General features: G+C 40.5%; 1 protein-coding gene across 2 annotated transcripts in view; it reads right to left on the bottom strand.

Moving 5' to 3' along the window:
- Positions 1–22,453, bottom strand: part of LOC308403032 (serine/threonine-protein kinase 4-like) — a 46,261-nt gene that overhangs the window by 6,557 nt on the left and 17,251 nt on the right. Inside the window, exons 10-11 of one of the 2 annotated variants that reach the window (XM_080892258.1) lie at positions 8,373–8,533; positions 4,741–4,882 (exon numbers count right to left, since the gene is read on the bottom strand). In XM_080892258.1, the coding sequence (XP_080748384.1) occupies positions 4,877–4,882; positions 8,373–8,533 (167 nt within the window). In that variant the 3' untranslated portion in view covers positions 4,741–4,876. Of the gene's footprint in view, positions 1–4,740; positions 4,883–8,372; positions 8,534–22,453 lie in introns of those variants that run through there. The other variant, XM_080892257.1, reaches the window with a different exon arrangement.

Genomic DNA, 22,453 nt, shown 5'->3' with positions numbered 1-22,453 from the left:
AAGTGGTGGTAGGGGGAGATAGGCCTCCAAACCTTGGAGGGCCTGAGATGTCCCCAGAGAGGTGGCGCCTGATACCCAACCTGACATATAGACACAGAAATACAGGCACACACAGACACAAACATCCATTCCCACCCTCATGCTCTCATATGCACTTACTCCACACTCAACCAACGTGGAGACAGACATAAAGAGACGCTGTACACACGATCACACTCCCCAAGCGTACTCTACAAACCGGGTCTAGGTACCCTTGCCCCTGGAGGGGGGAACTGCACCCAGACCCAGGTGGTGTTACCCTTTTCCCTGCGGTGGGGGGAGGCAGACCGCCCCGACTCCGCAGCAGCAGGGAGGCCCCACACTCCAGACCGCAGTCGGACGGCCAACTCCTCCTAGCCCCCCCGCTCCAGCAGGTCGCAGAGAACGGGGGTGAGAGAAGACTCCAAACCTCCCTCCACCCGCTCATTGTAATGTTGATGCATGTGTGTTCTAAGGTGCATTTAAAACCCAGGAGGGCATGGAGCTACCTGCCAGAGAGCAGCAGGTAAGCGCATGGTCCCTCCTGCTAGCCCTCAATGTCTACGTGTATTTAACATTGAGAGGTGGGCAACGATGCCAGGGGTGGGGTGTACACCCTGATGGTCCATGCTCACAGGTGTACACACGGGTGATCACACCCACAAACTACACCCTTTTTGGCTCCTACCTCAAAGCACACTGTGTTCTGTTGATCTTATGTGCTGCACAATAATGTTTAATATTTAGTATTTACTGTCATATTCCCATATATCATTGTGATGCTGTTTATTCTATTACTCTTGTTCTCTTCTGCTTGCTTTCTTTTTTCTTTCTCAGCAGGTGACCCAGGTGATTGATATATGCATTTTTTTAAATTTTTTTTATTCTTTTTTTTCTTTTTCTGCTCATTCTGTTGGTTTTTGGTTTTTGCCCTTCTCCCCCGTCCCTCTTCTCAGCTGTTTCTCTTTCCCTCTTTCTTTCTCCCCTTCTTTCCCCCAGTCAAGTCTGTCCCATGTTCAGTAAGTGAAAATAAAATAAACAATAAAAGGTGAATCAAATGGACCATTATGGCAAGGCTGGGATGGTCAGTTTGGTAAAGTAAATCCGTTGGGCATCTTTCTTTGCCTTTAGACAACAATTCTGATGCAAAAGAGCCAAACGGGACAGGCAAAAAAAAAAAGAAAAAAAAAAAAAAAGATGTGACCTTCGGAGCTTTATCAGTACTTTTGCTGATCAGCAGGTTCAAACCCAAAGTGAAAGTGTGCTTCACCTAAACACAGACGCACATCACACCTGTGCACCTGCTGCTGTTATTAACAGAAGGATCGCTCGGCTCCTCCCATCACAATCCTCAACACTGAAACCTGCTTCGACTCCAGCGGTCGGTGCGCTCGACTTCACAGCCGACTGAATTCATTCAAACTTCAACACAAACTAAAACTTTGACGACTTCTTCAGTTAAACCAATAAAATCACCTGATGCACTTTGACACATTTGACACAGCACACTCTTGACTTTGTTGTAACTTTCGATGCCGGGTTTAGGGAGGAGTCCCTCTTTAACCCTTGTGTGGTGTTCGTATTTTTGTTACTCAGCCAGTGTTCATGGGTCTGGTGGACCCGCTAGAGTTTTGGCTTTCCAAATTAACACTATCAAACAATTTTATGTTAAATTACTCAACAGATGTTTACTTCATCCCAATTACAAGACATATGAACAGCAAACATGGTTAATTTTTTCCCTTTACCTTTGTTAGATCACATTTATGAATTAATGTGCTTCTCGTTTTTCTTTTATATAAAATGTTATAAATAAATCAGTTATAATCAAGTGGAGTGAGTGGAAAGACACAACACATTTACACGTGAAAAAATAATTAATTGTTTAATTTTTCTTTTGAAAAAAACTGAACACGGGTCTCACAGACCCGAACACCATACAAGGGTTAAGGATGCGGTCATTAAAATGAAAATATGAATTATCCATAATGTTGTTATGAGCGCATTCTTTTCAGCTGCAGCTGTGATGCATTATTTTGTTGAGCAAACAACTACAAAAACACACACTTTGGTTATGAAATATTTAGCACCTGAGCTAACTGCTTACAAACCGTCTGCTCTCTCAGCTTTTCCACAGCACGCTGCATAATTTGACCAAAAACACAGAGCCGCCCTCTAAAGGGAACGACATCAAAGCACTCGGTGGCTGTACAAGAAGAATGGGGGTGGGCTTTCCCTCTCCACCTATCCTTATCAAACCGAAGGGTATTTAAGGCTGCTGTGTGGATCTGTAGTTTTCATATTTTGCTGTAGTGGTAAACCCACAGCTGAATTCTCCCTTTTCAGCTCATCTCAGCACTTTTCTGCCATTTTAATTCCCTTTCATGCAGAAACAGTTCTGTGAGATCTCAGCAGCCAAACACGAGTTTGCAAAAACAGTGGAGCATTCAGCAGCTGAAGAGCTAAAGGATTTCACTGTATTGTTGGCTGCAGATACAAAGCTGCTCATCTGTTCTGACATTGTTGCAGCTCGTCCTGCCAGCTCAGAGCTTTCTATGAGTACACAACTTCTTAAGTGTGCGCAGACTACAAACGGGGCTTTGCTTGTAGAAATGGATGTACCGTCACAAGAACTAAAGATTCCATTTCAAACAAACTTCAGTGCAGCTTTAAGAGCAATCAGGCTCACCAACAGCACTATTCTCTCATCTGTTTCAAACTGTTCTAAGCAGGACAGCGTTATAGAGTCAGTCTGCTCAGGAGCAACCAGAAAGAGCACACTGCCCCATCAAGTGTTTCCTCACTTCTTCACTCCGGGACAGATTTTGTTCGATTCACATCTAAATATGAAATAAACAATATGAAAAAGCAGAACAGCTGATTACTGGTAATAATGTAACTCAGTGTTGCAGTTCACCACAGAACTAATGTAACAGTGTTACCAGATTACTTATTCTCAGTAAAGCATTATTTGCATGATTTTTTAAGTAAGGATTAATATGCGTTACATTACTTCTCTTGAGTAATGACTGAAACTATAGAAATGATCAGCTGTGTCAAAAACCTGCGGCAAATCCAGAAGACGAGCAGCACATCAGGATGCTTTTCACTCCCTTTCTTTAAAGCTGTATTTACACTTTAACAGCAGCATTTCATCTGCTAGATTCTCTAAATGGGGCTAATTATCACAATCATTAATTAAAGATTGCAAAACAACCCAAAACAAAACAGAACTTCGATATATCTCCGTGGGAACCTGATATGGGATCTCACTGTTGGTCAGAGTAAAATTCAAAGCAAAAGTTGTTCTGCTAGTTCATCAGGCCCTGCAGAAGCACCAGGCTCCAACTGCTCTGGCACAGCGGTCCCCAACCCCCGGGCCACGGACCGATACCAGTCCGTGAGTCGTTTGGTACCGGGCCGCGAGAGTTGAGGCTCGGGTGTGAAATTTATGGTTTTCAGGGTTTTTATCGTTAACTCTGTTTCCCTGGGTCTTTTTCCGTGTTGCAGTTGTGTCTTATTTTGAAAGAAATATTGATGTGTTACCATAGCGACCAGAGAGCATTAAGGGGCAGAGAGGGGGATGTTACTCTCAGTGTTGTTGGCGCAATTTCAGGAGGACGCTGCTAATAAAGTTACACAATTACACATGTTTCTGAATTTATGTTTATTTTTATATTTACAAAATGCCAAATACCAGTTTTTGTCTTGGTCGTATCATTTTATTTTGTTCTATTTATCCACGACACCTTAAAGGCCGGTCCATGAAAATATTGTCTGACATTAAACCGGTCCGTGGGGACCGCTGCTCTAGGGTTCTCTGAGCCTCGATCACACAGAGGTCAAAAGTTGAGCCATAGACTCAGAGTAGCTGAAGAGAGCCTTCTGTTCAATAGCTGCTTTCATTCCAGACATAAAGACTCAAACAGGAACCTCTGGAAACAAATCCATGTTCATTAAAGCAGTGGAGAACGTCTGATTTTCAGTTAAAGTACACAAATCTTTAACAATGAGCGCCTGCTGGCTCTGGCTGTACTCAGACATTCAGACGTGTTCCCACCAAGTCTGACTCCCTCTCGAACGCATGACGGCTCCCTGGAAGAGGTTTTGAACCCTTTATGCAAAGTTTCCATTCATCCACAAGCAAAAGCTAGGGTACTCCTAGTGCTGGTGTAAGACACGGATAAATGGGAGGGTGGTGTCAAGAATGACTAAATTAAATGGGTTAACAATAACTGTTCCCAGTGCTGATCACCAGCAGGGTGTTTGAGGAAACTGCTACTGGCTGAAGGTGGAGGAGGCGGGGGAAGGCACAAAGGAGGGACAACCTACTGAAGGAGATACAGAAGCCTGGTGTGACAGAGGATGAGGATGCTAGGGAAAGGTAATAAAGAAAAGTTGAAAGATAATGTCTGCTGAGATTATAAGATGAGTCACTAAAGCAGGGTGGGGGAACTCCAGGCCTCAAGGGCCAGAGTCCTGAAGGTTTTAGGTATCACCCTGGGTCAGCACACACGAATCACATGAGTAGTTCATTACCAGGCCTCCGGAGAACTTCAGGACATGTTGACGAGGTCCTTTAGCCATTTAAACCAGCAGACACCTCAAAAACCTGCAGGACACCGGCCCCTGAGGCCTGGAGTTCCCCCACCACTGCACTGAAGCCGCCATCAGGAAAGCAAACAAACTCCAGTGGTCTGTGTGTGTGTGTGTGTGTGTGTGTGTGTGTTGGCATGTCTCTTTAAGTTGTTTAACAGTTACGTTTTGACAGATCATGTGACAGATGAGGGCTCACTAGACAGTGACTGGTTTCAACCTGCATCCGCTGACCGTCTGCCAGCCAAGAACATGGACTCCTTTACATCTGAAGAGGAGAGAGAGAGAGATAGAGCGAGAGAGAGATAGAGATAGAGAGAGAGATAGAGAGAATGGAAAAAAGCAGCAGGAGGGATGAAAAAAAGAAACCAATAAGTGAAGAACAAAAATAGACGGGAATGAAGACAGAGAAAAAGAGAAAGCGCTGGGTGGTGCGCGGGGAAGGTTGTTCTACGTCTTCTCATGAATAATGCAGGTTAGTGCTTTCCTCCATATGTTCTTATGCTGCATTGTCACACTACTAAGGAGGCTGGAGCTAAAACCACAGCTAAAATGGTAAATATTAATGCAGGACAGCTATATATAGACCTTAAAATCCTATACAAGATGATGACACACCTTAAAATAAAGGTGAAAGGCGATTTATGCAAACACCTCTGCCATGTACAATGGGGACACTATTAGCAAGGGTCTACAGAGACGAGAGTGAAAGAGCAACCCTGCGCGGGAAGAAATAAACCTCGAAAAGATTTTAAAAAGCACATGTATAAATCACAAACTGCTGGAGTTTTCAACGAGCCTACATGACTGTCCCGGGTAAGAGCATTAAAAAAACATCTGATAGCAAAATACAAAAATAGAAGAGCCGACATATCTAAAATTAAACACAGTCAGCATGCGGCTGTCAACAAGCTGTCTCAGTGTATTAGAGATCCAAAAAGAAATTAGCTTTTTATCCTCACATTTGAAAGTCTAATGGAACAATAAATCCCCCCGAGTGGGATTGGAGTCTTCGAGTAAAGCCGACTTGATTTTCCCCTAAACGCTGCAGAAACAGCTTTACTTCTGCTGCCATCAGGTCGTCTCTGTACACACAGAGGCTCAGTGCTAATTGGCAGTATGTTCATGCACCGCAGACACAGAAATACTCAGATCCTCTGTGCTACAAAACACAAGGCAAGTTCAACCTGTGAAAATGTCAGTATTAGTAAAACCTGCGTTTATCCTCGGTGCTGTTGTAGTTATACTGAAACTAAACTGAAAAGTCTTGAAAAGATAATTTAGCTGACTAAAATACAAAGATTACACTTTGAATAAACAGTATTGTGTAATAACAAAACTAACTGAAAGAAAACAAACAAATCAATCTGCTCCTCTATTAAAGTCCTGCGTTGCCACTGCTTGCATCCACACTCTGATTCATTTGGTCGCCACCTGCTGCTCGTGGTCATAATGAGGGCAGCACCTCATTACCAACCCCGAGTGAGCTCTCCACCTTTAAACTGGCTGATGATAACAAACACATTTAAAACAATGCAAACCACAAAGAGCAAACCTAACTGGAACTTCCATATGTCCAGTTATGAGCCAGCTGCTCTACACTTCCTGTAAATGTGCAGGTCCTGTTCCTCAGTGTTTTGGGGAGCATTTCAGCTCAACGCAGTCTCTATTCAAACAGTGTAGACAGGAAGCATCTGTCATGTACTTCCTCTTGTCTATAAATGCATGCTGCTTATATTCCTGCATGTTCGAGTGCAGATGTAAATGTTTAAGTCAACTCGTCTCCCTCGAACACACAATCCAAAACTTTTTCAAGTCACTGAGAGATGATCTTCTAACTGAACGTGTGCCTGACAAGCATCAAACCTGACAGCATGTAGGCGTCACAGCCACGAGCGATACACCTCTGTGATGATCCTCTGTGTGTGTGTGTGTGTGTGTGTGTGTGTGTGTGTGTGTGTGTGTGTGTGTGTGTGTGTGTGTGAGTGTGAGTGACTGTGTGTTTCTTCCCTCCTTCCTACATCGAACAGTTACAATATTAAAGATCCAGGAGAACAAGAGGGAAAATCAGGGTCAACCAGCGGGGAGCCGTCACTGTCTGTTAGTGTACCGACTTCAAACGCACAGTTGCACACATATAAGTGCATTCAACACACACACACACACACACACACACACACACACACACACACACACACACACACACACACACACACACACACACACACACACACACACACACACTTGAAAATTATGAAGTCATACATGCGCACATTCAGCAGAACACACGTCTTTGTTCTTTTATGGCTCAAACAGCCGCTGTGAAATTCAGTGTTGTACATAATTCAAGCAAAGCTTCACCACTGATAATAAATTCTGCAAAATACAATTTTGCTTTATTGTTTTGTTTGTTTCTTTTTAATAATTTCAGCTTTTAGGATTCGGTGCCTACCTGTAGTTTTATTTATCGTTTTGCTTTCTGCTGATGCGTCGTCTGAACAGCTAAAGGTGAAACGGCAGCTGGGTGATCAGGTAAGAGAAACCACCTCGCAGTTAAAGGTCACATATTCAATATTTAATTCCAGCAGCAGGAGCAGCCACGCGTCCAGCATAAATGTCTCTGAGCGAGACAAACAACCTCTGCTTTTTCGTTAACATGATTTCATCTGAGGCATCAGGCTCTGAAAAGTGAAGCAACTCAGAAGCTACAATAAACTAAATTTTAACCATTTTTAGAGCTTTGAATTTAAATTCTTTAACCTAAGACCCGAACTCTTCCATGGCATTTTTAATTTCTCTTTGCTATTTGGGCTCATTGGCACTTGATGAATGTAAAAACAAAGAATTACCTGATTTTTGTTTCTGAGAAAAATGAGATCCACATATGAGGATATTCATTTTAAATTTCGATAGAACAGTGGCAGTATAACGTCCTCGTAAGTGGATATCAGGCCCTTGGAGAGCAAAATTGAGTATTTTGGTCTAGACATCACTCATTGTTTATTAGACATCTCCACAGGTTGATCTGAAGACATCAGACATATTCTGAGAGGTTCTAAGGAGCATTCAGCCCGATCCATGTTGTGATTAACCTCCGCCCTCCTGCCCTTTCTCTATGGTTTAATCTGAGTTCTGATTAGCTGCAGAGGCTCACCTGCATGCATATAAAGCCAAAGGAGAAGGTGCAGTTGGGTTAGCTCCATCTCCTCCATCCACTTTGGTAGTTTCTTATTTATAATAAGTTTATGAGCTACTGGCAGTTTTCAATCCTCACTAGTTTAGTTTAGTAACTTTATTTTAGGAGAGAAGCCTGAATCACACGGCTCATTGTGCAGCTGGTTCACCGTCTTCATCTCCATTACTCGTGTTGCTTTTTAGAGCAACCTGACTGCAGACGGCAGCAGCGCACTTAAATACACACACAGTATTTGTACAGGTAATATTTACCCTCGCCCATCAGATTTATGGTTTGAGTGTTTTCTTACTTTCAAACCTGTGTGACTTTTCCTCGTATTTAATCAGTATTTCACTTAGATACCAGGAACATTTCCAAAATGAAGACCTCTACTTTTTATTGAAAACGAAGCAGCTGGTGGGGATCATACCCCTGTGCCGTGTTCATGGTGCCATTTTAAATATAGTTCCTGTCACCTCAGTGCTTGTACTGATGTGAATTCAGTAACATCTACAGGTGTTCAGTGGACCAGGTAACGGCTTCACGGTAAAGTGTAACAGTGTGCGCCACGTTTCCAGCTCACCACTTCAAGATCTCCTTCTCCGGGCAGTTTGCGGTTATCAGCGTTGTTTTGTCCTTTTCCTCCTCCGTCATTATGAATGTTCGCCTCCTTCTCCTTCTGCTCAAAGTACTCCAGGAAGGACGGCTTGGCTGGCTTGGCAGGCTGCATGGTCTCATCTCGCCCTGTAAAACAAACAGCAAGTCCAACATTTACTTTACTGCAGATGAGTCTAAGACTGTGAGAGCGACACGCACAGACTCCATAATGGACTGAAATCTCGAGGTAGCTTCAGAGACACCGCACTGAAACACAGCAGCAGGACTGCTGAGACCTTTGCTGCTGTTCTTGCAGCGGATGACGGGTTTGCTGGAATCGAGTGTTGTTGAATTAAATATTTCTTGGAAAAGGTAAAGTGGGGCTCTGGGAGTTCAAACATGGGGGATGCTGTGGTTTTACAGCATTGTTTTAGTGAACTGCAGCAACACTGGCAGCTGTTAAGATATTTCTGTGACTGTAATTTACATGTACTCCCCTTTACAGACTGCATCCATTCATTTTTCCTCCTTATTTAGAAGCTTTGTAGAAGGAGAAGATCCTCCTACAGTCAGTCACATCAGAAATGGAGACGTGCGAGCATTACTGCGTGCTGACAAAGTGCATAATAATTCAAACTAAGGCAGAGCATTTAGATGCACTAAACTGCTTTCTTTTTGCACTTAGTTTAAAACAATCATTCACTTTACCACAAACTCGTTTTCCTTGTAACTCAGTTTTTCTGGTGATTTAAGTAAAACATTTATAAATGCAAATCAGGATCTGTTCCCGGCAAAAAAGGATTAAAACGGTGCAAACACAAATGTCAGCAAGCATCTGCCCTGCTCAAAGATCCCTGAGTGGATCCATCACCCACAGTCACAGGTTACTGCACTCTAGCCTCAGCATGAACGTGGAGGCATAAAGAGGATTTTCCTTCAGGGATCAATGAAATGTTCCATTATTAAGGCAGCAATAAGCAGGGAACAAGATTATCATAATATATATGCATTAAAGTGATACCAGTAAGTGACTTGCTCAGGTACTGATGGCTTTACGGCTTTTAAAACTCTGTCAGTGGAAAAAAGATGGCAGAGGCTTTAATGTAACACTATTGAACCAGATAGAGAGAGGAGAGCACCTCCAGATTTTAATGCATGTTACAGGAAGTGCACGGCATGTGATGGAGCCCATTAAAAAAAGCCAATCACTTAGATGAAATATTTTAAGACTTGCTAACGAGTGCTAAATTAATAATAAATGGTCGGGAAAGCAAATATTAGGGTTTGGAAACTGGATGTTAGGAAAAGGCAAACAAACAACACCCAAGGTTGTGTGTCTTTGTTTTGGAGCGAAGTTTAGGGGTATTTTAGATTTTAGATTTGCCTCAAGTGTTGATTAGCATCTTGTTTCTTTCGAAGCATGAACTGTCTCACTGACATGTCAACAACAACAACAACAACAACAACGACAAAAACCCCAAAAACAAACAAAAAACAATAGCAGCTGTCTATTGTTGACAATATATATAAATAAGTATAAAACCCAGACGAACAGTAAACAGAACAACAGCAGGCTTTTTCCATCAGGCCATCAGACTGCTGAACACGTCATAGACACCTCAGCTTCACTACTGGAACTTCAACATTATGCACTCCACACTGTATATAAATGCCACTTGTTTTGCACATATTCAACTCTGTATATTTTATATATTTTATTATTATTATTATTATTTTCTTTTTTACTATTTAATTTGTAAAAATGTGTATACACACACACACACACACACACACACACACACACACACACACACGTAGGAAAATATTTAGTATACACATCCAGAAATGCATACACTATTATATATTGTACATATATTTATTAGTTTCAGGTTGGCCATTCTTGTATTTTGCTCGTTTGTGTTGTGTTTGCACATCTCTGTTGCTTGTGGGGCTCGCACACAAGAATTTCACTCGCATGTGCTGTGCCAGTGTGCCTGCACATGTGATGTGACAATAAAAGTGATTTGATTTGATTTGATTTAAGAAACACTTGAGGTGATAGCAGGAAACACGTCATGCTTCGATGCCTTTTTCTTTTGTTTTTGGTGCTCATTACAGATTTTCTCCAAAATACATTTACATTTTAGATTACTTCAGTGTAGACTTTTTAAAAAGACCTCATCATTTCCAAATTATTTCCATTGCTGTAATGAAAACAATGTTAGCTTGTACTTTTAACGAACCTAACAAAACCTGCCCCGAGACAAGGATGTAGATAACGAGTAATATGGCTCAATTTTGTTATAATTACATTGACCAGTCGGAAAATTCACCCAACCTAAGTAATTTTATAATATACACACTGTGTGCTTTTGAGTGCACGTGCATGGAAAAGTCAGCAGCTACATGGACAATTCCAGAGGAGTTACTGACACGGTTTCTGGTTCACTGAATAAAAATGTCCACACTGTCAATTTTACCCAAGCGAGAGGAAATCAGCGAGTTCATGAGTGTCGTTGAGCGTTTGATTCATGGCTTTAATAAGCTCCTGCGGTCTTTACACACCTACATTATGCACAGATTCCAGTGTGATCAGATAGCACCGCTCTGCTGTGATAACAGAGATCGTTTCTACTAATAATTCTCTACTTTTTAAAAACGCTCCATCAGGTTTATCCTTAAAAAGCTCTTTATGTAAGAAATTATTCACAGATTTATAACAGCACTTGACTTACTGAGCCTCTCCTTTTAGATGTGCTGGAAACTCTGATGTCATAGTAGGAGGACATTAGAGCTGGTTAGTGTGTGTGCGCTCACTTAAATAAATTTATGGACAGCAATTTATTTATTTTTAAATGGGCAAGTAATAACTGGGATACGCTGACTGTGACTCAGGCTTGTTTAATGCTGTAATGGCTGAAGAAATATGTTGATTTTTAACCAGGTGGTTGTGCAGCTTTATGTCACACAGGCTAAAGGTGTGATGTCATGCTGAGACTTTATTTCCTCATATTAATCATCTAAAGTGATTCAAATCTGTTGTTTACTCCCTTTACTGTTTACAGTCAGAGACACACACACACACACACACACACACACACTTTTCTAGGTGCAGACCAAATAATTACTATAATACATGAAATGTGTCTGCATGACTCCTACAAACTACAGCTGGTGCGCAGCTACACTGCAGAACTCAGAAGGTTCTCATCTACATCAGCGGTCTCCAACCTTTTTTGCGCCACGGACCGGTTTATGCCCGACAATATTTTCAAGGATCGGCCTTTAAGGTGTCGCGGATAAATACAACAAAATAAAACTAGTACCGGTACCGAAAAAAAAGAAGATTTATTCATAACACATGTGAAAAGACCCAGGAAAACAGAGTTAACGATAAAAACGTTAACAAAATAACGCTGAAAACTGATAAAAAACCTGAAAACCATACACTTCACACCTGAGCCTCAACTCTCGCGGCCCGGTACCAAACGACTCACGGACCGGTACCGGTCCGAGGCCCGGGGGTTGGGGACCGCTGATCTACATGACATATGATATATCATCACATTGCCTTACACCCCACCCAGCAATGGGCTAAAATGATTGTTTTTAGCAAATAAACATATCTCATTTCTAACTTTTGTTTTTTCAATGTGAATAAGTATATGCCAATTATTCCACCAACACAGAAAGCAGTACTGCAGCACGGGCATGTATTAGTACTTCTAAATCAATACAGTCACAACATGTTGGAAGATTGTATAGATTTCTATGAAAACTGTTACCAAATGCTGTTTTCCAGTGTAGACGTGATAAACTTGTTGTTTTTCATCCATTTTCAGAATTTTTTGAAAGAACTCTACTAGTGGGAGCAGAAAATAGTTTAAAACTGAATTAATAAAAACTCATTCTCTTAATGTTCTCAAGAAAATATCACTATCTTAGATAAAGGTGTCAGATTCTGATCTGGGTGAGATATGTAAGCTCTTATTGTATTTATTTCCAGGCACGTCTGTCTCCTTATCACTCAAATGCAACAATGAAGAGGGGAAAAACTTGTTTTTGTCAGAAACAGAAAGGCATCCGGCGATTACCTCCACCTCCACTCAAAGTGTTTTGCTTTCTTTGTAATGGTGACTAATGGCTAACATCGCATCAATAATCTCACTTGGGGCTCCACAGTTTGTTTTCATTCAAGCACAAAATCAATTTAAAGTCTAGTGCCCCCCCTAAAAAGAATTAATGAATGTTCTTCTTCATTTGTGCTGCCGGGTGCCTTCTCTCCCAGATGAAGTTGCCAAGGGCACACACAAAGTCATTGTTTAAGAAAGCTAACCACAGCTACCGACAGCTACCCGCGGGCATGTTGGGAAAAAAACCTCTCCTGATAAGGAATTTTTCAGCATAATGCAGTTCCTCGGAGACCTTTACTCACCTGAGCTGCAGAATGCAACAGGTCTGTATTTAAAACGAGAAATTATAGTAACATTGAATCTTCACACAGTTGTTCTAATTTCCACGAGTGAAGCTTCAGTCTGTTCAAAACCAGCCAGCACTGCACTCGTGGTGTCACAGTTTCACTAAAGTAACATGAAAGCAAACGAAGCATCAGTGAGCCAATTCTAAACAAAGAGGAACAAACACAAAATTAACTACTAATGTTGGCTAACATCGATTAGCTTCCTCCAAACCCAGGCGTTCAACATAAATCCAATGCTCCATGTGTGAGTGGACAGAAGGCTTTTATTGTGAGACATTTGCAGGCATGCAGCTGGATGTAGTGAGGGGGGCAGCCTTTATTTAAAGACTTTTACTTCACTCTTGGTTTTCTATTAGAGGAAACACTTTAATCAGATGACAAAAGGTCAGACCCATAAAAATCAATGAGCTAATGTTACTTTGATCCTAGTTTGTTATCTAGTGCTTGGCATCTCCTGTCTGGTAACTTGAGGAATTATCTGACTGGACAAAGACTTTTTCCAGCTGTGCACCACATTCCTGTAAATGGACATGCTGCTTGCAATGCCATGTGGGAGGAAGTATGTTACAAAGCATTCTTTATGTTTTAGACCTTTACTGTTTAGGACAACGTTGGTCCAACTAGTGGGCAATCTCAGCTCTTACTCTGAAAGTTCAGTCGCTGCTGTAAAGCTACACCTGGACCTTCCTGTCAGGTGTTTCCATACCACCTGGCTCACTGGCTGGCCACTCTTATGGCATGTTTATGGTAATATGTCTCATTTACAAGGTGACGGGGGGAGACACATTTTTAGACATAAGCTGTAATGGCCGCCGTTTTCTTTGTGAGTATTTATTACACGGCGTGCTGCGGGGAAAAGCCTGTTCTAACGTTTGAGTCTAAGGTTTATTTTTTTGCTTCTCAACCGTAAATACTCTGCATCTTTCACGTGATTCCGTTTATTTTGAAAAGTCTCAACAGGATCTTGAGCTTTATTGTGAAAGGTTTATGTGGAAAATAAACAAGCTGACACGCCGTGGTTTTACCGTCGTTGTTGCTAACGACAACGCATAAAAACAGGCCCTTGTCCGTCCGTAGTGTGGTTGTATTAAATATAAGAGAAAGAGAGAACTTTAAGAAATGAATATAGCCACTACAGTGACCATCAGAACCATGAAAAAATATTGCCGTAAACAGTTTATTTTGCGACACCACAAAACAAACGATAGCGTAAAATGAAACGATAGATGTTTTTATATCGTCATCCGATATATATCGTTATATCGAACAGCCCTAATTCCCAGTTACTCTCCAAAAAGTTGATTCTGTTCATCTGGACGTAGCGTTTTGTGGGAGGAACGTTTCGTCACTCATCCAAGTGACTTCTTCAGTGGACGTTCCTCCACTCAACTTAAGCTTAAAACAGCAAACTCCCGAAAAACCACAAAGACATGACGAGGGTAAGTGTTAGACTGCGAGTATTTAAATGTGAGGTTTTCAAACATGATTTTTCACTTTCAAAACTGCAGCCGGAGACGAGAAAAACAAAAATCAAACCAAACACTTGATCTGTGCTCCATCTTTTATGCAGCTGTCCATGTTTGAATGTTTTATAACACCCATTACCCTTACACTTTAACTAAACCACTTTTTTGAGGAGATACTCACACCTAACCTGACCCACACTGTGATCCACATCCAGCTTCTGTGCAACACAGCCTTTTAAATGAGTGAGAGAAACATCAATAATTGATAAAACTGATGACGACACTGGCAGCAAATGAGCAAAACAAGAAGATTTACTTTAAGTATCCCATATTTGGAAAATAATTTTGTTAACAGTTGAAACAACAGTAAAATATAAAGTTTATGCATAATGAAAGTAATATGAAGAGTCAAATGTAGAGATAAAAGTTAATGAATTCTTTTATTTGATCTTTCTCAGCCTGCAGTAAATTTTCTCTCATATTTGTTTGATCAGGAGACACAGGAAACTTATAAAGAGAGCTGAGCGACACAGCAAGAGTCATGACTGGCTTTGTGAGTAATTAATTTGACCAGAGCCGCCGCACCCAGACTCCACACGTCCATCACCTTTAATGAAAAGATTCTTGTGACATTTAGATCTTCCATTTATTTTCTACTTTCTGACAGCAGATGCTGTAGACTGCAGCGGGGGGAAAAAAAATGGGGACACTGATCTCTTTTCCCCCCCCTTTACTGGAAGCAACAGCCACCAGAATATTTCATACCAATTGAGCAGCTGATTGAGACATTAAATCTAACCGCTGCACAGACACTGAGCGGCTTGGAGACGCAGCCTGACTGCCCTCAGCTGATGGGGCCTGTACCAAAAAGACAAAAATAAAAGAGTAGAAGAAAAGCATTCTGCCATTACCGTTTGTCACCCACTGACAAGCCCATTATTCTGTCCTCTCTGCTCTGCCACTGATCTGCTTTGCTGTCTGCTGGGTCTTTTCTGACCAATTACATCATCACTGCAGTCGCATCACTGCAGGAAGTCGACATGGTGGCGTTTACTTTGAATTAAAAAGTATAAATAGTGGCCTGCTTTTTATTTTTGTAGAACTTTGTATAAGTTTAACGGTTTAAAGTAAAAAAAAATGGTTTTATTAGAACTTGGATTTCAAGAAGCTTGCTGGGATGTCGGTTTTAGCTGCGCACCTGGGAGGACACCTCGAGCAGGTGGGCTGGTGACATTCACAGGTTATTTTAAGCGACTTTATTTCCTGGATTCTATGCATTTAAAAACAAAACAAAACAACTGTCTATTGCTCATCCTGGGCCGTTTGATCTCAGTAAATCAGATAACAGGGTGTGGCAAGGTCTCACTATGGGTTCACCCAAAACCTTGGCTGAGAGTGACTCGTTAGGTAGAGGATCAATAGGGGTCCATGACCCTATTGGGGACACTCCCAATCTGGGACTCTCCACCAGACGCTCTCAGTACTGAAGAAACTTCTCGGATGAAACGTCTTCAAGAAACTTAAAGAAGTCCAGACGCTTTTTTCTTAGACTACGATGATCTGGATGACTGAGAACCTTCACAGACAACCCAAAGTTCTGTCTGCCTGTGTCCCTTTTCTTTGGGGAAGTGACCCGGTTGTTCAGAACCAGTAAACTTAATAACCTCAGACAAGTTTATGCTCAAGTTTGAAACTTTTTGCATATCTAAAACAGATCACATTAGGGTTGTGCAAATGGATGATGATTACGGGGACTGATAAAGGTCAGAGCGATCACCAAAAGCTCATTACTCAAATACTGTTTTCCTATTCCATCCATATGAAATTCATATTAGCCTACAGACAATATGCTTTTCTGCAGTTTCATGCCATCAAGTCTGAGCATGCACAACAGTTAACAGAAGCTTTTGATTAGGAGAAGAAACCAGCACCACAAACACCTGCTGGCGTAGCCGGCGATCCGTATGGACATATGTCACATATATCCATGTTTTGGGGTGTTGGATCATTAGAATTAACAGCTAAGGCTGCAGTCTTTAACCTACAAGTTTAGGAAAATACAGTTTCAATTTAAAGCCAAGGAAGTGCGTTCTACGACTTTCCACAACAAAATTAAACTTTAATAACACAAAGAGCTGTGAGAGATGAGCAGGTTTAAAAAGCTCTTCTGTCTTTTTAACGAGGATCCGTAAAGAGAAGGTGGAGGAAAATGCACTGCCCTGCTCATTTTAAGAGTACAGAGTTTACTGTGTGATGGCTGTGAGTTGCTATATTAGAAAATGTTAGCGACATTAGAGAACACTGTCACAGCTCAGAGTTAGAAAACTCTATTTAAATAATTTAATGGCGCAGACTACATCCACTTCAGATGACAAATGGAAAGCCTGAATCGGTCTCAGATCACACTGCCAGCCACTCTGCATGTTTGCATGAGAGAGACAGAGGGAAAGAGACCAATGTCAGAACTTGCCACATGTTCCCATTTTGTGTCTCTGCGTTATGGTCGAAGAGCACAGACTACATCTTTATAGCTTCATACTTGTCTCATTAAGAAATATCAAAGGAGATTAAGGTTACTTTCTGACATAAAATCAGAGCCTGTGGTTAGAATATTAGTTGCAATTAATGCGTTGCACTTGCATGCTTCCTCCAACCAGCTAATTTAAAGTCAACATCATCTCTGCCTGTACTGTAGTGCAGACTTGGGAGGAATTTATTGAAATGTCTGTCAACTAAATCTACTTCGAATATCGATGGTCCTGCAAAGAGCTCCTAAAACAGGGAGGTTTTATGTGTACAGATGTGGCCATAATCACCACTTACAAGATGAGTGCCAGGGATTAATGCACTAATTCAGTATCTGATCACATCTGAAACACAATCTCTGAAATAATGTCTCCTCCTGCTCCTCAGTTACCATGTGAATAATGGACAGAAAAGTGTCTCTGCAGAACAATAAAACGGCTCAGTGAATCTCACCTTTGGCTTTATCATTTTATCTCAATATTATACAATTTGTGTGACCTTTGTCCACCAAACTCCTCTTCTGGGTCAGATTTTGTCAAGTTATTGATTAGATTTTTTATTGATTAGCATTCAAATATCTCAGTGAAGACAGAACAAAGATCTACCACAAAGCAAGAAAGCATGAGACAAGGCTAATCAAAAGGTATTGGCTGAAGCGTTTGCTTATTACGCCAACCCTTTTAACAAAAGATCTTTTTGCATGCAGCTCCTCAGGGCTCGAAGCAAAGACTAAAACAAAGCAAAAACAAAACAAACAAACAAACAAGAAAAAAAAAAAAACAAAAAAAACCAAAACTTTCCATCACACAAGTAACTACATCAAAGCAAAAGAACCAAGAGTTTTGGTTTTTTTGCTCTTTTCATTCTTGATTTATATATTTTTCTAATACTCTATTTTTAAACATGTTTTTAAACAAGGAAAATGAACTACACCTTTTTAAATCACTGTCATAACTATTCCACAGGTTAACTCCTCTAACAGAAACACATCTCTGCTTTATATTTGTCCTTATCTTGTTTTTTTTTTTAAAGAAATCTGTTCCCCTTAAGTCATATTGACTCTCTCTGACTTTGAACAGCTTCTGAGTACTGGGGCAAAGCAAGTTATTTTGTGCTTTATAATTATCTGTGCCATTTTATATTCAACTAAATCATAAAATTTCAGGGTATTCAGATTAATAAACAAAATGTTAGTTGGTTCTATATAGTTTGATTGGTTTATAATTCTTATAGCTCTTTTTTGTAACTTGAAAATATGAAGAGTGTTCGTTTTATATGCATTAGCCCATATCTCCAGACAGTAAGTCATATATGGAAGCAACAGAGTACAATAAAGTGTGTATAATGATTTTTTGTTCAGGACATGCTTTGTTTTATAGAGAATATCGATGGTTTTTGACATTTTTGTTTTCACATGGTTTATATGAGACTTCCAACTCAGCTTATCATCAATTATCACGCCAAGAAATTTATTTTCGTACACTCTTTCAATTTCAATTCCATTAACCCTTATTTTAGATACATTTTTCATTTGTCTAGTGCCAAAAATAATCATTTTGTTTTCTTTATATTTAATGATAACTTATTTACATCAAACCAGTTTTTTAATATATTTAACTCCTTTTCCGCTGTAGTCAGAAGCTGTTCTAGGTTTTTACCTGAGCAATACAGAGTGGTATCATCAGCAAACAATACACATATTAACAGTTTGGAAACACTAGATATGTCATTTATATATAATATAAATAATTTAGGGCCCAGCACAGAGCCCTGAGGAACACAAGTTACCTTCAACTGCTTAGATTTTACATTATTGAATTCGACATATTGATATCTTTCATCCAGGTAACTTTTCATCCACTTGTATGCTAACCCTCTTATGCCATATCTCTCTAGTTTATTCATTAATATAGATCAATTGTATCAAACACCCTTTTTAAGTCTATAAAAACACCAACAGTATATTCCTTATTATCTATAGCATTAGATATCCCTTCTACAAGTTCCATCACTGCCATCGAAGTGGACCTTTTCACTCTAAAGCCATATTGGTTATCACTTAGGAGATTATGCTTCTCAATATATTTATTAAGTCTATATTAAGTCGTTATTATTTCTTGACTCTGGAATTTCTTTTGCTAAATTAAAGCCAACATTTACAAAAAAATCATTAAATTCATTTGCAATGTCTTTAGTTTTATCAAGCACAATATCTTTATCTTTTTTAAAATAACCTGGATAATTCTTATTTTTTGAGCCCTTTTTGATTATACTGTTTAATATCCTCCATGTTTCTTGTGTGTTACTTCTACTCCAATAATTTGTGGTAATATTCTTTCTTACTTGTTCTTATAATATTTACTAATCTATTTTTATATAACTTGTACTTTATTTCAGCATCTTTTGTCCTCTGTTTTATGAATCTCTTATATAGATTATTTTTCTTTTTACATGCATCTTCTATCCCCTTTGTGATCCATGGCTTATTTGATCTGTGATGCTTTCTAGTGATTTTCATTAAAGGACAATGTTTTTCATATAGTGAAATTACAGTTGATAAGAATGCATCATATGCACTATTTGAATCTTCATTTGCAAAAACCTCATTCCAATTGTGTTCCTTTAAGTCCACCTGGAGGGCAGTAATGACTCTTGTTGTTCTATGTCGTATCATATCAAATATTTGATTCTTTTGTTTAGTTTTAATCCCAAAATAATTTTGAAAATTTTAAATTTACGATCTAACTACAAAGTTAGATCGTAAAAATTGCAATATTTCTACCCGTTTATCCATTTAAATGTAGATCTGGCTGAAACTCTACGAGGTTTTCTGTCCCGTACAGTTTTCAGGAGATGAGTTTCTAATCCGGATTCTAGTCAGACACAGTTAAGGGCTAATCACTGCAAATTAAAATTCCTTTTATTTTTCAGTAGCATTAGGGAGGATCAATAACTGATCTAATATCTCATCTTGATCTTCAGGGCCCCTTCAGCATCAGACCACAGTCATTAGCTTGGGACACACACAGGCACCCTCTGAGGAGCACATTAAAGACAAGAGAAAAAGGCACACTCGCGCGCGCACACACACAAACACACAACTGAAGGACACTGGAGTTGTAATGCAATTATGAATTCGAAATGTTCCAGTGTTAATGCAGTTTAAACCGCTGCCTGTGGAGATCCATACTAACCTGATATCAGGACGTCTGACCGGAGACACACAGTGTGTGTGTGTGTGTGTGTGTGTGTGTGTGTGTGTGTGTGGGGCAAGGTTTTTCTGCGCAGTGTACCAGGAGCACGGAGAAAAGTTGTCGTACCATAGGTACGAGAAGTGTGTGTGTGTGTGTGTGTGTGTGTGAGCATGTGTGAGCATGTGTGATGGAGACTCAATACATTCACAGTGGCGTTGTGGCAGTGTACGTCTGTACATCTGGTCTCATATGAGAGTGTGGTGTCTTGCATTAACAGTGACTGTGAGCATCAGTGTGTCAGTCCAATAAAGCCTGTTACTCCAAGTCTTCAACAGTTAAGCCCTCAAAATAATTCAAATTACACCTGAAAGTCGACTTCTGGTGTCATAGTAAACAGCACGTGGTGGACAGCGTTGTTTATGATGAAACAGCCAACCATGCCGTTACTGTGCGGGTCAAATATAGACCGTTTATTTCTGTAACTACGTGTGGTTGGCAGTCAGAGCAGTTCCAGTTTCTTGAGCTTGTGCAAAAATACCAGCAGTAAAAATCTATTTCCCTTTTGAACAGTTAAATTCTCTGCACAAACAGCCCCTCGCTCTTATTCGTCCATCCATTTTCTTCCACCTGGAGGCCAATTTCATTCACACCTATGGACAATTTAGAAACACCAACATGCATGACAGTGGGGGGGGGGGGAGTCAGAGTTCCCATGTAGATATACAGGCCCACGGCAGGCCAGGGGATTCAAACCAAAGACCTCCTTGTTGTGAAACGACTGCACACATTAACTCTTGCAAACAGATAATGTTAATTTGGTAGTCGTCTTTGCTCTAGACATGAGCTGAGATGATAGAGATGAGTTGCTGTAAGTGAGTTTGGGCTTTTATAGAGCAGTGAAATGCACAAAATAAAAACTATTAAAGTTATTTAACCTGAGATCCATCAACATTACACTGCCTTTTATTTATTTTCCTGTGGTGGGAGGTCAGAGTCTGGACTGAGATGGCTCACAGACTAGCTTTGGCCTTTGGGTTGTATGTCGCTCATGTGAGTATATCTGAATCTAAAAGGTCTATTTCTCCACAGATGGTGGTTCCAGATTACTTTGGTTTTTTTCTCATCAGGGCACTGGAGAATTGCAAACTGGTCCAGTGAGCACCTGAATGCTGCCGGTTCGTGTCAGTGGTAGTAAATGTGGCCAGCGCTCCCCTGGTTTGAAAGTAACTCTCATTAGATGAAGTGTAGGAGTTGTGATATTTGGCCACGAACCTCCACAGTAGCTTTATTTTCATCAGAGCGTATTCTGGCTGCATATTACTGGAGTCACGCAGAGCTAAAGCAAATATACACTCACGCACACGTCAAGCGTCAGCGTGCTCAGTGTCTCATTGGGGTTAATTCTTTGCGTATAAAAACAAACATAAAACACGCCCACAGACCGCCAGCACTGATCAACTCAGTCCAACTCTTATTGAGAATCTGTTCCAAAGCACCAAATACAGCCAACGCTTCAGCTCCCACACAGTCGACAGACGCCAACAGACCGATGCAGCACCAACACATCCCTGAAAGACACTCCAGCAGGTCTGATCTTATTCATCTTTTTGTTCTAACTCTTTGCCCTCTGGTTTTGTTTCTCTCAGGTGAACTGAGTCTGGTCCCTCAAGGTTATGTCAATTAAAGGTTATAGCAAAGCTTTTGGGGGAGCGCACAGGCAATGCTTGAATGGCTTTAGGTTTACTTCAAAGGTAACTGAAACAAAAACATACAGAATCAGTCAAATCAGACAAGAAGAGAAAAATTTGTGATTTTCCCCTAAAAGTTACACATTTATTAAACACGCAGCTTCACATAATTTCGCCTAAACAGATCAATCCAGAGCATCCACATGATTAATGCCCATGCCTCCTCCCACCAGAGGACTGCACAAACAGGAAGCTAATGAATATTCTGAATAGATTGCCGGGAATAAAATATAAATACATTTACCTACATTGACTGGCCCAATAAAACAATAGATATACCTGCCACCACACAGCTGAAGCTGTAATAAAACCTCTCCTGCAGCCACACAACTGGCCGTTGATTGGCTCCCTGGATGCAGAGGTGGGCCAACTGCCAAGAATCGCACTACATAATTGTTCTACTTCTACTCGTGGTTATCTGAGTGCCACGTGTCTCTCATATATTTTCACAGGTTATATAAAGAGACAAGAAATAAAGCAGAACTACATTACCCAGAATCACACGTGACCATACAAAGTGTTAGTGTTCAGGACATCACTGCTGCTAACATCACACACACTGAGCCATTAGAAAAATCACTGGTGTATAAATCAAACATGGAACAAACTCTGCTGTTACTATTCGAGGCCTCTGCTGACACGCATCCCGCCCG

The sequence above is a fragment of the Rhamphochromis sp. 'chilingali' genome (genome assembly GCF_963969265.1).
Source record: "Rhamphochromis sp. 'chilingali' genome assembly, chromosome: 9".
Classification (NCBI taxonomy): Eukaryota; Metazoa; Chordata; class Actinopteri; order Cichliformes; family Cichlidae; genus Rhamphochromis; species Rhamphochromis sp. 'chilingali'.
Note: the sequence above shows the minus strand (reverse complement) of the source record. Positions and strands in the feature narration are given on the sequence as shown.